Raw genomic sequence first — 14,520 nt, 5'->3', positions numbered from 1 at the left:
ACTTTTTGGTCATCTTTGACTTTTGGTCAAAGCTTGGACTAATAAATGACTAAGTTACCCTTCTTGTTAAATCTATTCTAATTAACCAATAACTTAACATTTATAATTTTAAACTCATAAATATCATAAAAATGGTTTTTTATTATATTATTTTTAAATTTCGGATGATTTTTTCATAATTACATTTTTACCACAAGATTTTTACTATTTATACTTTTGTCCTGAAAAATGACTAAAATTGAAAAATTAGATTCTTCATCTAATTAATATCTTTTAACCATTAAATAACTTCTAATTATTTAATTTAGTGGTTTGGGTTATTACATGGGTCACCTTTTAATCATTTAAATTGAAATGATATGTAATAAATATTTAAATAAAAGTACTATAATAATCAAAGTGATCTAATTTAGTAATTAATATTAATTGACCGAACCGAATCGATTAGTGATAATAAGTTACAGATCCAAACTGCCAGTCGGGAGGTTTTAATAATATTGATAAGAACTTTCAATCGAACCTTGAATTTTGAAAGTAAAGAAAAACCAAAGTTAAAACCTTGGAGACTGGGAATATCTAATAATTCTGGTTAACATCACATAGCACACTGAAGAATAGTGTCAACGACATCCACACAAGTATAGATTATTCCTCTTACCTTTTATCTTGTCCCATACAACGCGGCACTAGATAGATACTATTATCACTTTGTCAATAAGAAAATATCTTGCAAGTTCAACTTTTTTTTAAATGGATAAACTATACACAAATGCCATCATTCTTTTATGGCTATAACTAGAATATGCTCATCCCCAACTCTCCCTACAACCATGTCTCTTTCTTCACTTCCAACCTTTACAACACTTAACACACACTTTTCTCTTCAACCAAGTTTTCCCACTACTCCCTCTAAGTTTGGTTCAAATTTGGTTTCTTGTGATGCATTGGTCATTGCTGCAGCTAAAGAAGCAGTTGCATTGGCCAATGCTGCTGTGGAGGCAGCAAAAGATGCTGTGTCTGTAGCTGCTGGAAGTGGAAAGGAATGGCCTTTTGGAGAGAGTGAAAATGGGGTGGTTAGTGATAGGAGCATAGGTATGGACATGAGGAGGAAGAGGAGGAGGAAGAGGAGAAAAAGTTTGGAATATTTGGAAGAAGAGAATCAGAACAAATGCTCAGTGCAGAGATTATTAGTTGGGTCTGTAAAATCTGGCTTCTTGAGTTCAAGAGATGAGGCAGAGCTTTGTTTATGTCTCAAGGTAAGATATTCTATGAGTTTTGAATGATTCCTTTGATATAGTAATATAGTTATTTTACATCATAATTTGCTTCATATATGCCTAATTTATTTATTTTTTTATATTAAATTCTCTTCTTAACATATTCATATGTGTTTATATACTAATTCAATTTTATCCATATCTCCAGTTTACACATCTCTAGTTGGAAAAAAATAAATAAATTAGGATTTAGTACAAAGCAAGTTTTCTTGCTGCCATGAAGCAACTCTAACAAAAGCATCCAAGTAATGGAGTTGGCAAGGATCCAACTCTACATCATTTGGTCATAGAAGTTCTGATATCATGTCACGATTTGATTTATTCAAAATCTTAAGTTGTTAGATGAATACACACGAACGGTTTTATTATATCACTTGACGTATTTATATTATATGTAACAATTGCATAATTATAGGAAGGAGCAAGGATTAAAGTTGCTAAGCTAAGAATTACAGAACTTGAAGAGAATCCTGCAATCTCAAGGAGGTTGGCTCTTTGTAATTCAAGTATGGATAAGATATTGTGTAACACAAGAGAATCAAGAGAAAAATTAGCTCGTAATTATCGTGGATTAGTTGCCTCCATTGCAGCTGGCTATCAAGGCAAAGGATTAAGCCTTCAAGACCTCATTCAGGTGCCCTTTACACTTTTGTAATTTACTCTTTGTTACAGTTCCTTCTTAGGTATTTTAGTTCATTTTATCAGGAAGGAACCATTGGACTTCTTCATGGAGCAGAGAAATTTGACCCAGATAGAGGGTATAAGCTGTCTACATATGTTTACTGGTGGATTAGACAAGCCATTGTTAAAGCTTTGGCCATGAAGTCCAGATTAGTCAGATTACCGGTGAGGCACTGGTTCAATCAACATAGTGTTTTTATTTTACTGCAAATGCAATGAATGACTTTTACCTCAACTGACATAGCACATATACATTTGAGTTTGAGATCAATTTTATAAATGGCTTCTACTTATCTTAAGAATAAGTGTGTTCACTTTTTAAGTATTTGGTAAGTTCTTTAAGTGCTATGTTTTCACAAAGTATTATTACTGCTTTAGGTTTAGCCTGGGTGCATGTGGATGTTACTTGTTTTGAAATAGACCGAAACATACGTAAACAATTTTACAAATTAAATGAAATACAATTGAAATATTTATATTCCTCACTATTTCTATTATTTACATATTCATTTTGCTCTTATTTATTATTGAAAGTGATTTCAAAGAGCAAGCCTAAAACACTAATAAAGTTGCTCATTTTGTGACTGAAAGGTCATTTATTCGAATCCAAGAAATAGTCTTTTTAAAAATATACAAGGATAATGCTACGTACAAAGATTGCTCTCACCCTCCCTTCGCTAGTCGGTGTTTAATGGAGAGTGATTTTATTTAAAAAAAAAAATTATTTAAAGTGTTTTGATCAATAAACTAATTTACCAAGCATTACTTCTATGGTAATTTCTGAAATTTTTAAAGAAGTTGAAACTAATATGGAAGAGTAACATCAACAGTGGTTAAATTAATACAAGACTTCAGAAGTAGGCAAGTAATTGTGAATGCTTGGTTAGCTTGTCATTTATAGGTAGGCAAGTGTGCGATGGTTGCAAAAGTTACAGAGGCTAACAATGTCTTAAGCAGAAGACTGAAGCGGATTCCCACATACCATGAAACAGCTGAGGAGCTCAATGTGAATGTTTCCACTGTAAGGGTTGTTTCTGAAAGGACCAGACGACCAATTTCATTGGACAAAACTGTAACTGAACATGGCCACATGACACTTCAGGTTCAATAACTTCCTTCTTATGTTATATGAACAACTACACATTTGATTCACATATATTATCATAAAGAACCAATTTGAATCAAAAGTTTAAATTGTTAGGTGAAAGACACATTAATGATCGGTTTATATTATATTACTCTAGTATATCCTCTCACACTAGAGCCCATCAGGCTTGAAGGGTAAATAATACACTGACAAAACTCCACAAGCAATTATTTTAATCAAAAAGCTTAAACTGCTAAGAGAAGGACACATCAATGATTTTATATTATATTTCTCTCACAATCATTTTCAATGTTTTTCCCCCACTGAAATCTTTGATCTTATTAACCGAAGCTTGTGTCCAGCTAGAGGTGCAGGACAAGGAAGAAGTTACTTTAAACGAAACTCTTATGAGTAGTTGCTTACATCTTTAAATTCTAGTAACACAATATGTCTTCCATGTGTTATTTTGAACTCAATCCTTTGATCTTTATGGAAATACAAATTACTTGTGACATAAGCACCATTTAGAGGGTGAGCCTTAGAGTAGCGGTAAACATCCTTATTTATAAGCACTATTTAGTTGGATTTTTTTTTAGCTTGTTCATACAAATTCTGAACTAGTAGTCATAATTTTTTTTATAATGCAGGAGATTATGCCGGGGCCAGTTGAAATGATTCCGGAGAAAATGGTTGAGAGGCAGCTAATAAAGCAAGAGGTGGTGAAGCTTCTTAAGACACTTAACAAGAGAGAAACAGAGATTGTAAGATTACACTTTGGACTCAATGGAGAGACCCCTAGGTCTTTTGAGGAGATAGGAAGACTATTGAAACTTTCAAGGGAGAGAGTCAGACAGATTAATGGCACTGCACTGTCAAAATTGATACAAACCAGTACTGTACATAATCTAAAGTTTTATGTTGTATAGAAAAACATTTCATTGATTAAGTTTAAAGAAAATAAAAAAGGAAATAAAATTAATGATATAATGAAGATGTGCTAAACAAAGGGTTAAAGATGTGAAGGGTCGAGCTAGACCATTTAACCCTGGGAAACAAACAAGTAGTACCAGTTTTTGGAACTAAGTCGAAGTATTTTATTTAAAAAAAGAAAAGAGCATGTCATGAAAAAAAAAAATTGAGGGGGTCATGACCCCATATTCAACGTGGAACTAGTACTAAATGACATAGCAAAACTAGATAAGAAAGTTTTGTTTGCTTGCATGCCAAAACAATGAGTAATAATTTTTTTTTTCGGTAATCAAAAAAATATTTATTTATTGGTCGTATAGTTGTACTCAGTTTTTAAATTAGTTTCTAAAGTTTGAAATTTTAATTAAGTGCTTAGAATTGTCAAATATTTTTAATTAGCATGATCAATTGTATGGTATCCATTTAGTACTAAAGTAGCAAACAACGAGCTAAGGTGCCAATTCATTTTATTTGTGTTGATCAAATGGTGGTCAAATGAATCTATTTGACCCTCCCAAAATTGCAATATGATTATGTTTTGAGAGAAAATATCACGTTAGTCATATGAATGTGTTTTTGAAAGAGCAATGAATTAATTTGATGAACCTGTGATAGAAATTGGATTAAACACACGCATATTTAGTTAGTCCTCTTGGAAATCTTGTCTTGTTAATCTTGATGAACATGTGATATCCCAATTCCTTTGGTTGCCTTGTTAATCTTATCCTTCCTGAGATTTCAGTTCTCCTATAATGCCCTTTTGTCATTATGTTACATTAAAAGGCCTGGATCGATCCCATGTTCCCCCCCTTCTTAATATACACCTTAGTATTATGTGAATTACTAACACCTTCTGATCCATGTAAGACAAATGAATTATTACATCTGAATACCATTTGTCATCTTAACAATATATTAACCGATACATAATAGTTGATTGAGTTGTTGGCCAAATTAGAAATCTTTGATAATTATAAGAAAACAGCTTTAACAGGTTTAATCCAAGGGTTTGGTTTGGCGCTGATGCTCTATTTAAGCACCGGGCAAATCCATAACACATATGCCCATTTTATATTAATATCTCAAACACACCCTCTCATATGAAATTCCGGAATTTGAAGGGTAGATAACACATACATATTTTTTTGGTTTATCTTGTATTCGTTTTAACTTTTTAATTTGATTCGAAAACAGGGATAATGAGCTTTGAGCTGCATGTAAAACGCAACAACTTAAATTGGTAAGTGATAATCATGTTAATAATTGTATATTAATATATCTAACAATCAAAGAAAGGATTTTGAGGTAGCTTCAGAATTTTCAATTGAAGCATGTGTGGATATGTTGCCTTACAAAAATGATATAAATAATGGGTTTTATTAATCTCCTTTTACATAAGATAGATATCTTATGTTGTAGAGAGAAACTAGGTGGGTCCCACCATTACAAAAAAAAAGAAAAAGAAAAAGAAAAGTGAGGTACAGAAATCGAAGTGAGAGAAAATGAGATAAGCTAACTCATGTAAAAGAAGACTAATATTTCCCATAAATAATAGCTTAATAAAGCCAAGAAATGATGGTAGAGAAATATAATATGAAATTATTAATATGATATTCACCTATCAGTTTAAATTTTTAAGTTGAAATGACATTTTATATGGTATTAGAATCTCTATGACCAGATAATCACAAGTTCGATCCTCACCAAAATATAATATAAAACTATTAATATGATCTTCACCTAACAACTTTAAACTTTTGAGTTAAAGTGGTTATTTACAAATAAAAATTACACTTCTTATCATTAATTTATGGGTCAATATTCCTAAACAAAAATAGTATTATTTCTTTGTGTTATTTTCCAGGTCTACAGTAGATAACTTCTGTGGTAAAAAGAACAGCAGAATACAAAGCATTGGTTATAGTCTGGCCTTTAGTGGTATAATTCAACGCCTGTATCTAAAGAAAAGGGAAATAAATTCTATTTTTAAAAAAATAAAAGTTTAGATTAGGGGAAGAGAGAAACCTGAAAATCGAACCCAAAGCACAGCTAACGTTGACAGGTGTGCCAACCCTCAATGGCAAGGAAAATAGATTCTTTAGACTAAATTAAACACATGGAATTAAATTAGGCATTTAGCATAGAATGACAGGATAAGTATTAACCACATGCATTTCTTCCCACTATTGTATGATGAATACATAAGAATTGTGTATGTTACAATGTTTTCTACATTCTATTCTGACTTATGCAGGTTATGGAGGATATACAAAGATGCAGATGATAAGAAAATGCAGACTGAATAACTTAGTAAATCCACTCCTGTGGCTATGGTAACCATTTTGCTCCTCTCAAACATTTTCACGAGAAGAATCATGACAATAACATGCCCCACTTTTGTCTTCAATTCATCAAGTGAGCTGATTTTCATCCATTTAGGCCTCTCCTGTAAAGGGAGAAAAAAAACTATATTCACTTTCTTTTCCAATATGGAAATATATGCTAGTGTTGGTACAATTAATACAATATGATACTGGCAGTGAGATAATTTGGCAAAGAATAAACATGAAATGAAAAATGGTAGATTCAGAATAAGTGTTGGACAATATCAGCAGGTGACTAAGAGGGCGAGTCGGGGACAGTAGTAAAGTTGTTCTTTTGTGACTGAAAAGTCAGGAGTTCGAATCCGAAAAACAACCTCTTTGCAATAATGCAAGGGTAGTCGGGTCTTAACAGGGAGTAGATGACTAGTAAGTGGTAGGAGTTTATCAATGAACAAATATAGAAAACTGATTTCCTTATCCATGTATGTTTTATGAATATATAGGGTAAATAAAAGTCACAAAACAGGTTGTTTTAATTTATATTTATATCATGGAAATCTATCAACTAGATACTATATAGATACTTATTGCTTTATGTTTACACATGTTAAAACGTGTAAGCTACATCTGCGACTATTGTTTCATTATCTTAATGAATTTTGTTTGTTAAATATTATTACTGTTGCATCAGAGAATAAATGACTGATGCAAAGGAGGGACAGATGTTTTATATAGAACCTTCAGATTCTGTTCACAATAATCAATCCAGACCTTCAAATATTTGTAGGATGGGTTATTTTTTGAACAAAAAAAAAACTTTTTTTGCATTGCTTTATTTAGAATTTTTTTAAAAAACCAGACATATTTTGCGTTTGGATGCAATATCCGAAAAACACCTTCAAATAAAAAACGGTGTTTTGGCTTTTCTTTGAAGCCAGATGACTTTTACTTTTACCTTCTTCTTTTCTTTTTTTTTGAAAAAAGTTTACATCTAAACAAATAATAAACTAACAAGCACTTTTCTAAAAGCAACTTCTTGGGAAAAAAAAGCTCATCCAAACGAGTAAAACCTGAAAAACTCCAATGGGTCTGCAGACATGTTCCAGACTTGGGGCTATTAAAATAAGATCTTGTAGAGAAATGAGTTTAATTTACCTCAATGTACATTTTTAATGAGATGTTTAATAGAAATGAACAGAAAGCCAGACACTACATCATTGACACTACTGTTTAATGCATGGTAGTTATTATTGTTTAAGATCATAGAGTTTAAAATTACCTTCAAAGCAAACATTCCAAACAGAGAGGATCCTATAAGGGCACGGTCTACAGCAGGTGGCACATCAGGTGGTGCATTACTTATGAACAATCCATATAAGCCCATACCAAAAATCAACATAACAGTACCAGCAAGATAAACATCTGCAGCAGCAAGATTCATGCTATTTATTGGCGGAATAAGAGGCTAAATGTAAGTGGTCAACATAATCATATAAAATATTGGGACTAAAAATGGAAGTAAAGAATGTTAGGCTGGTCGCCGAGGAAAAGGGGAGGGGGGGACCACCACCAATAGGCTAAAATTACACTACCATAACAAGTGGACGCGACACCACATCTTAACCCAAAACCTTAAGGCATTGGGTTCATGAGTCCTCCCACTTATATGCACTTCCCTTAGCTCATTGCCAACCAATGTGGGACTCATCACACTTGAATATTCTAATAAAAAGGGGAGTACTTCTAAATGAAAACATATATAGCAATATGTCTACCAACTATATGTATTTGGAAACATGTACCTCAGAGTTGATCTAGAATGTTCTTTCTTATAATGATGGAGCATTGTCTTTCTTAGAATAAATTGGAGGGGCTAATAAAAGTTTGATAAATCACTTCCCATGAAACCCCGACCTCTTAGGGTAGGGGTGAGGGAAATCTTTATACTCAGCGTTACTCTAGGATACAAGGGTAATAAACGTGAAAAATCAATATTAATAACAGTTAACTTTTTCCCATTTTCCATTTATTTTTCATTAATCATCTTCTGGTCCAAGGAGAGCAAATAAAAAGAGAAAGTACAAAGCAGAAAATTGTAGTTAGAGTATGTCTGGCATGAGATAAATTACCAATTGCTTCAACCAGACGCAGAACCATCTGTCCAGTGTGAACTCCTTTGACACAGCTTGTCCAATAGACTTTGTATGCATCAAAAATATAAATACAACCCTAAAATGATCCAGGATAGTCAGATATGTGTACGCTTATTCATGATATGATTAAGTTTATTAACATGACACCAGCAGTTGTTTCACCAATACTTATCAGAAAACCATCTAAAGTGAAGCAGGATTCTCAATCACGCGAAACAACAACAAAAATAAGAGAAATGACTTCACAATTCATACCAAAAATGATAAGGCATTAACACTACTTGCAAGGGTAGGGGTGAGGGTTGACTGTATGCAGCCTTATCCTTATATTTTTGTAAAAAACTATTTCCCAGACTCGAACCCATGATCTTCGGATCACAAGCTGTAACATTTCCGATGCTCCAAGGCTCGCTCTATATTTCTACAATATAACTTGTTATATTAAAGATGTTGGGAGAAGGGGAGCCTTATTACTATGGACTGTTGGAGTTGTCACCATGTGACCTACAGGATAGGTTTGAGTCGTGGAATCAGCCAGTTGTAAATTCAAGGTAAGTCTGCCTACAATAGACCCACACAGTGAGATCGACCCTTCCCTGGACCCTGCACAGAACTTCAGAACTCCAAGCTGGAATTTTATTAGGTGTTGAGAGACTATACATTTAGAAAGCACAAGAGTGACCCAGCCAAGGAACCTCCAACAGCAAGCAGTGCCAAGAAACGGAAGTCGAAAATGGCCTGCTCAATAGAACAAAAAAGATGTTAATTAGAGAAGAGAATACATACTAGTATATAACTAACTTCGGAATAATGAGGGTGGAAAAGTAGTTGTTATCATAAAAACATGGAGTTTTCTCATGCTCCAAAATAATTTATCACTGCCAGCTTGTAGCTCAATTGGCATCAGCGTACGTCTTTATTAAAAATTTGTGCATATCTTCTACCAGGTCACCTATCCCCTTCCCCTAACAGATGATTGCACCTCCAATGTAACTCTCAAATGAAAAAACTTTATTTTTTTTTATACAAGTGGAAATTGAACATATAACCTAATACGACCTACCCAAGCCCCTCATCACTAGAACAATACTAGTGGCTTTAAAAAAAAAAAACGAAAAAAAATTTATCACTTAATTTTCAGTGACAATATCTACAGCTTCAACAAGTTTCTGATAATTAAATTATATACAATCTCAATGCCCTGTATAACAATTATGTTAGGAGAGAACTACTACTAATGAGTTAAAGCTATATCAAACAACATAAGTGAACCTAACACCACTTCTTGACTCAAAATTCTAACGCAATAAGTTCTTTCACTTAAATAGTTTTTACTTATTCAATTCCCAACCAGTGGGGGACTGTATAACATGTTACTTATATTAGTTGGTGACTGGGTTAGGGAGAGCCTATCAAGGGGAGAACTACCATTAATGGGTTAAAGTTATACCAAACAAAACAGCCCTTACTTAGTCCATTCCCAACAAACGTGGCACTCCCCACACTTCGATTTCCAACAACTTAAAAATCCTAATCATTTATTCTTATCAGATTACCACATGTTTCTGAAAATTAAGTAAAATACAATCTCAAAACCATACATACCAGAGCTACTCTAATGAATGTACTAGTAGCTATTATAGACAAATGGCTTAGACAAAGAAGAAAAAGTATAATATACCCTTCAGCTCAGTGCCTTTTATTCCAGAAAACTCTGCTTAAAGATTTTTACACAGCAAGTGATCCCTCCACAGGTCAACCGCACATGAAGTAATAAAGAATACAGTTTCCAATTCTTTTAACCCCACTAACTACATTTATTCCTCTATGATTTATTTTACTTTTAGAATTTTTATATCTTTAGCCACGATGGTAACTATCCACAGCTATGTCTCTGCTCTACATGCCAAGAGAACATACATTATGTCATCAATCTAACCACATCATCCACAATGCTAGGCACCCTTCATTTGTTAGTTTGGTACAAATACTATACAATTAAGACAGCATGTTCCTAATTTTTATTTTTATTTTCACATAAATAAATAAAGGGTTTAAATTATCTTATGTTACTTGAGAGAATTCTCTCATGCTAGTGACACATGAAAAGTCGTGTCATTCTTTTTTCTATTTTTGATTTTTTTAAAAATAGTGGGACCCACATGATTTGTTTCTATAACATGAGGTAAGCTATCTCCTACAGTAGGAGATTAATAAATCCCATAAATAAATAATAATAAAGAAAACATTGACTTGCATCCAAATATATAATATATCGGATTTGATTTTTTCTTGGAGAATTGAATTGTCATGTTGTGACTCAATTAGTGATAGATCCCACATTTATTAAAATAAAAAAAAAACAAAAAAAAACTTTGCAAACAAATCAAAGAGAGAATTGAATTCTCATGCAATAATATATTATATCATACAAATCAGGAATAAAAATTGGAGTGACTAAAATACCCTTAATTTGTAAGTTTGGTGCAAAATACAATTTAGACCATGAATTACAATAAAGAAAACATTGACTAGCATTCAATTACGGAAAATATTAATCTCATGTTACACGATAATAGTTTTCACATGTTACGGAGAGAGAATCCAAGTGGGGCCCACCATTAAAAAGTAAAAAAAAAAAAAAAAAATCGTGCGATTTTTGAAGTGAAAGAAAATAAAATAACTATCTCATGTAAAATAAGAGTAGTATTTTTCTTCAACTATATATCATATCATATAAATCAGCAATAAAAAAGTGGAGTGACCAAAATACCCTCTCAATGGTAGATTCGGTAGCTCGAACAATCCTAAGAACTGGGTTACCATTGGGGTTGGCGAGTGCATAGTTGAAGGCAGGCTCATGTGGCCCAGATTCAACAAAAGGGGTGGATGAAGATGAAGTAGAAGTTGCAGAAGGAACACTTGATGGGGATGATGATGCTTTTGATTCAGGGGAGGGAGATGCAGAAGAGCTTAAGGAAGCATTTGGATATGAAACTCGACGAGTATTATTTGAGGGACGGTGGATGTGTAGGAAAAGAGAGGGTGGAGAAGGAGAGACAAAGGTGTAACAGTTGAGAGCCATTGAGTAGAAAGAAGAATGTACTATGGTTTAAACTATACTTCAGTAAGGTCTTTATATGATGGTAATAACCACACATTTGGCCACATGGAAATAATCGTTTTCATCTCGTGGGGCATAAAAATATCTTTCATTGATTTTTTTTATTTTACATTTTTCTTTTTAAAACGTGTGTGAATATTAGACTTTTTTTATTTATATGTTTTTTTTCATAAATCATATATTTTTGATTTTATTTCTCACATCAGTATATTTCAAACTTTAATTTTCGAAACAAGTTGTTTTTCTTTTATATTGGTAAGTAACAAATTGATTTCAAATGTTAACATCTCTTGAAAGAAAGAAAGGGGTTTTGAACGGTCTCTACTAGGGCTTTGGTGTATGGTAAATGGCGCAAATGGTGCAACCTCTACACCGTTGAAGGAAACTGGCGACGTTGCAAGCTCTCCACATATCTCAAGCGATCTGATCAAGAATAAGAGCCCTGCCATGCGTGATCTGGATCCAGGTAGTCAAAACATTATTGACGCAGGTTAGAAACAAAAACATCTTTCTTTTGTGGGAGTGGTACAGTCACTTCATAACAAGTGGGATGGTGAGTTGCTTGAAGAAGACGTCGAACCAGGATCAACAGAAAAAGAAGGGGACATCTGATGTGTCTATGGTAAGTCTAGTTTTTCTGTGTTAATATTGATAAGAATTGAGTTATAAGAGAGTCATTTAAATAAATATTTGCTATTTATATTAATTTTTTCTATGTCAATAATATTTACCTTTTGGTTGTGTTTTTACACGAAAAAGAGAAGTAAAATTACAAATTATAAAAATTCACTTAATGCAACTCTACACGCATGGATGTATCACAATACAAATGCCAGCAGAATGGCGCAGACTGGCGCCACACCGACGCCAACTGGTGCCGGATTGCGAACTTTGCAGCAGAGGTTTTTGAGTGGCGCTCAGTGGCACCAAAATGGCGCCACATTCATCACCAAAATCATGGCGCCAATAGGCGCCCAAAACATAAGAAGAATGGCGCCACTAGGCGCCCAAAAAGGTGAAGAATGGCGCCAACTGGCGCCAGTTTACATGCAATCAGGTTCGACTTTTCTGAATTGGACAGAAGCGTGGCGCGAACCGGCGCCAACTGGCGCCGGTTTGCAGGAAATTTGACCGTGCTGCGCGAAGGGTAATTTTGGAAGAAAGAAAAGCGGCTTATAAATAGGATCCTTATGACAGAATTAGGGATTCATACCTATTCTTCTGAAGAGAGACGACGACAGAGCTCCGAGAGGATTCCTGGGATCAAGTTCTTCTTCTCCTTTCTCCTTAATTTTATGCTTTTGAATATTGGATTATTTTTAGCCATGATTATGCTTGGCTAGTTTCTTTTTATTGTAGTTAGGGTCACAAACCCTATGTGAACCCTTGTACGACGGATTGGTTTACTTTTACTCGTTTATATAAATTATCTTTATCTCTATCCTGCGCGTATTTTATATTTTCTTTATTAGAATTGATCACTCTAATAGTTGATAATAGTCTGAGGGTTAGAACCCTAGATAGGGATATTGGGGTTTTCATCCTGAAAGAGGGTAGAATAATGGTTCGTATGCATGCTAGGAATAGATGTGTATTGAATTGCGGATGACTAAATTATAGAGTTCATCGCTTAATTTTCATGAGGGGTTACTAAGGGATTAGGATTTCAATTGAAATTAAATAGTTAAATTGCCAAGGGATTGGGATTTAACTAATTATTTTAGATAATAATTTATCCGAGTAGTTTTATAAATGAATATTGTAAATCAATCCAAAGTAAGAAGTGAGAATCATAAGGTGAGTGCGCTCTAGCTACAATGTTTTTCTCACATTTCAAAACATCAATTCTTATTTTATTGTTCTTTTTCTCAATATAAAAATACAAAAACAAGTCATTATTTTCAGTTCTCGATTTTACACAAATTGACAATATTTGTCAAAACTCTTTGAACTCATCCATTCTTTAAAGGACTATTAATTGATATACGATCACAATCTCTGTGGAGATGAACATTATTTACCACTTTATTACTTGTGCGATCGGTATACTTGGCGGAAAGCATAAACATCCAACATAAAAGGAACGAGGAGGGTATCATGACATTTACGCTTTCGAGTGAATTCTAATAATGCGCATGGAGAAGGTAGAGACAGACCCTGATTGTTAAGTCATTAGGAAAACGTTTCTCTTTCGATTTTTTGTAGCGAAAACTGAAAAGTTTCTAGGCCAGAGAGGAGAGGATAGTAGTGAATGATTTGCAGAATGGTTTCTATCTGGTGCGATTCGAATCAATGCGTGATCTTCAAGCTGCACGTAGCAGTGGTTCTTGGATGGTGCAAGATCGCTATTTATTTGCTAGGATTTCGACCTTAATTAGGCGATCATTAATAAGGTCAAGATGTGGGTAAGCTTCCCTAATTTCCCTCTAGCTTTAGTTAAAACAAAGCTACTAACAGATGTGGGCAATTTGATTGGGAAGTTTGTCCGAATGGATGCAGTAGCTTCTAAAATTGCTAGAGGAAGGTTTACATGAATATGTGTGGAAGTTGACCTATCCCAACCGCTGGAGATATAGAGGGAAAGAAAAGAGATATTGTCTATGAAGGACTGAATGTATTGTGCTCGGAGTGTAAGAGATATGATCATCGTATTGATAGTTGTCCGAAGAAAAAAATATAACAGCGCAGTTGAGTAAAGATTCAACCAGAAAACTCAATGAAAATGTAATGTGGAAGGTGGTAGGGAAGAAAGGCCGAACTTACCAAGTGGAGGGTAGCAATGTTGACTTTGATGGGAAAGAAGAGGTCAACAGCCCCTCTGTCTCACTTTCTTGGATCAGTGCAAGCAATGAAGATAGGATATCTATGTTAGGAGATAAGTACATGGCGGATGTCTCAGAGAAAC

At 33.8% G+C, this 14,520-nt stretch overlaps 2 protein-coding genes across 2 annotated transcripts; one reads left to right on the top strand and one right to left on the bottom strand.

Annotated features, from left to right (window-relative positions):
• Positions 1-785: 785 nt before the first annotated feature.
• On the top strand, positions 786-3,971 carry LOC133309401 (RNA polymerase sigma factor sigD, chloroplastic). Its single transcript, XM_061510157.1, has 5 exons — positions 786-1,256; positions 1,693-1,911; positions 1,983-2,123; positions 2,860-3,060; positions 3,693-3,971. The coding sequence occupies exons 1-5, from the start codon at positions 786-788 to the stop codon at positions 3,969-3,971; spliced, it is 1,311 nt and encodes a 436-aa protein (XP_061366141.1).
• Positions 3,972-6,136: 2,165 nt separating this feature from the next.
• LOC133309400 (uncharacterized) lies at positions 6,137-11,586 on the bottom strand. The gene is made up of 5 exons (XM_061510156.1): positions 11,265-11,586; positions 9,152-9,229; positions 8,468-8,567; positions 7,618-7,760; positions 6,137-6,460 (listed from the first exon to the last, which is right to left on the bottom strand). Exons 1-5 carry the CDS (start codon positions 11,574-11,576, stop codon positions 6,251-6,253), a joined length of 843 nt encoding a protein of 280 aa, XP_061366140.1. The 5' UTR covers positions 11,577-11,586; the 3' UTR covers positions 6,137-6,250.
• Between the last annotated feature and the right edge of the window lie 2,934 nt (positions 11,587-14,520).

Source organism: Gastrolobium bilobum, unplaced genomic scaffold (assembly GCF_033153095.1).
Source record: "Gastrolobium bilobum isolate Gb01-03AN ecotype WA unplaced genomic scaffold, APGP_CSIRO_Gbil_v1 utg61359, whole genome shotgun sequence".
Taxonomy (NCBI): domain Eukaryota; kingdom Viridiplantae; phylum Streptophyta; class Magnoliopsida; order Fabales; family Fabaceae; genus Gastrolobium; species Gastrolobium bilobum.
The sequence above is the reverse complement of the archived record's forward strand: the minus strand, read 5'-3'. Positions and strand labels throughout refer to the sequence as shown.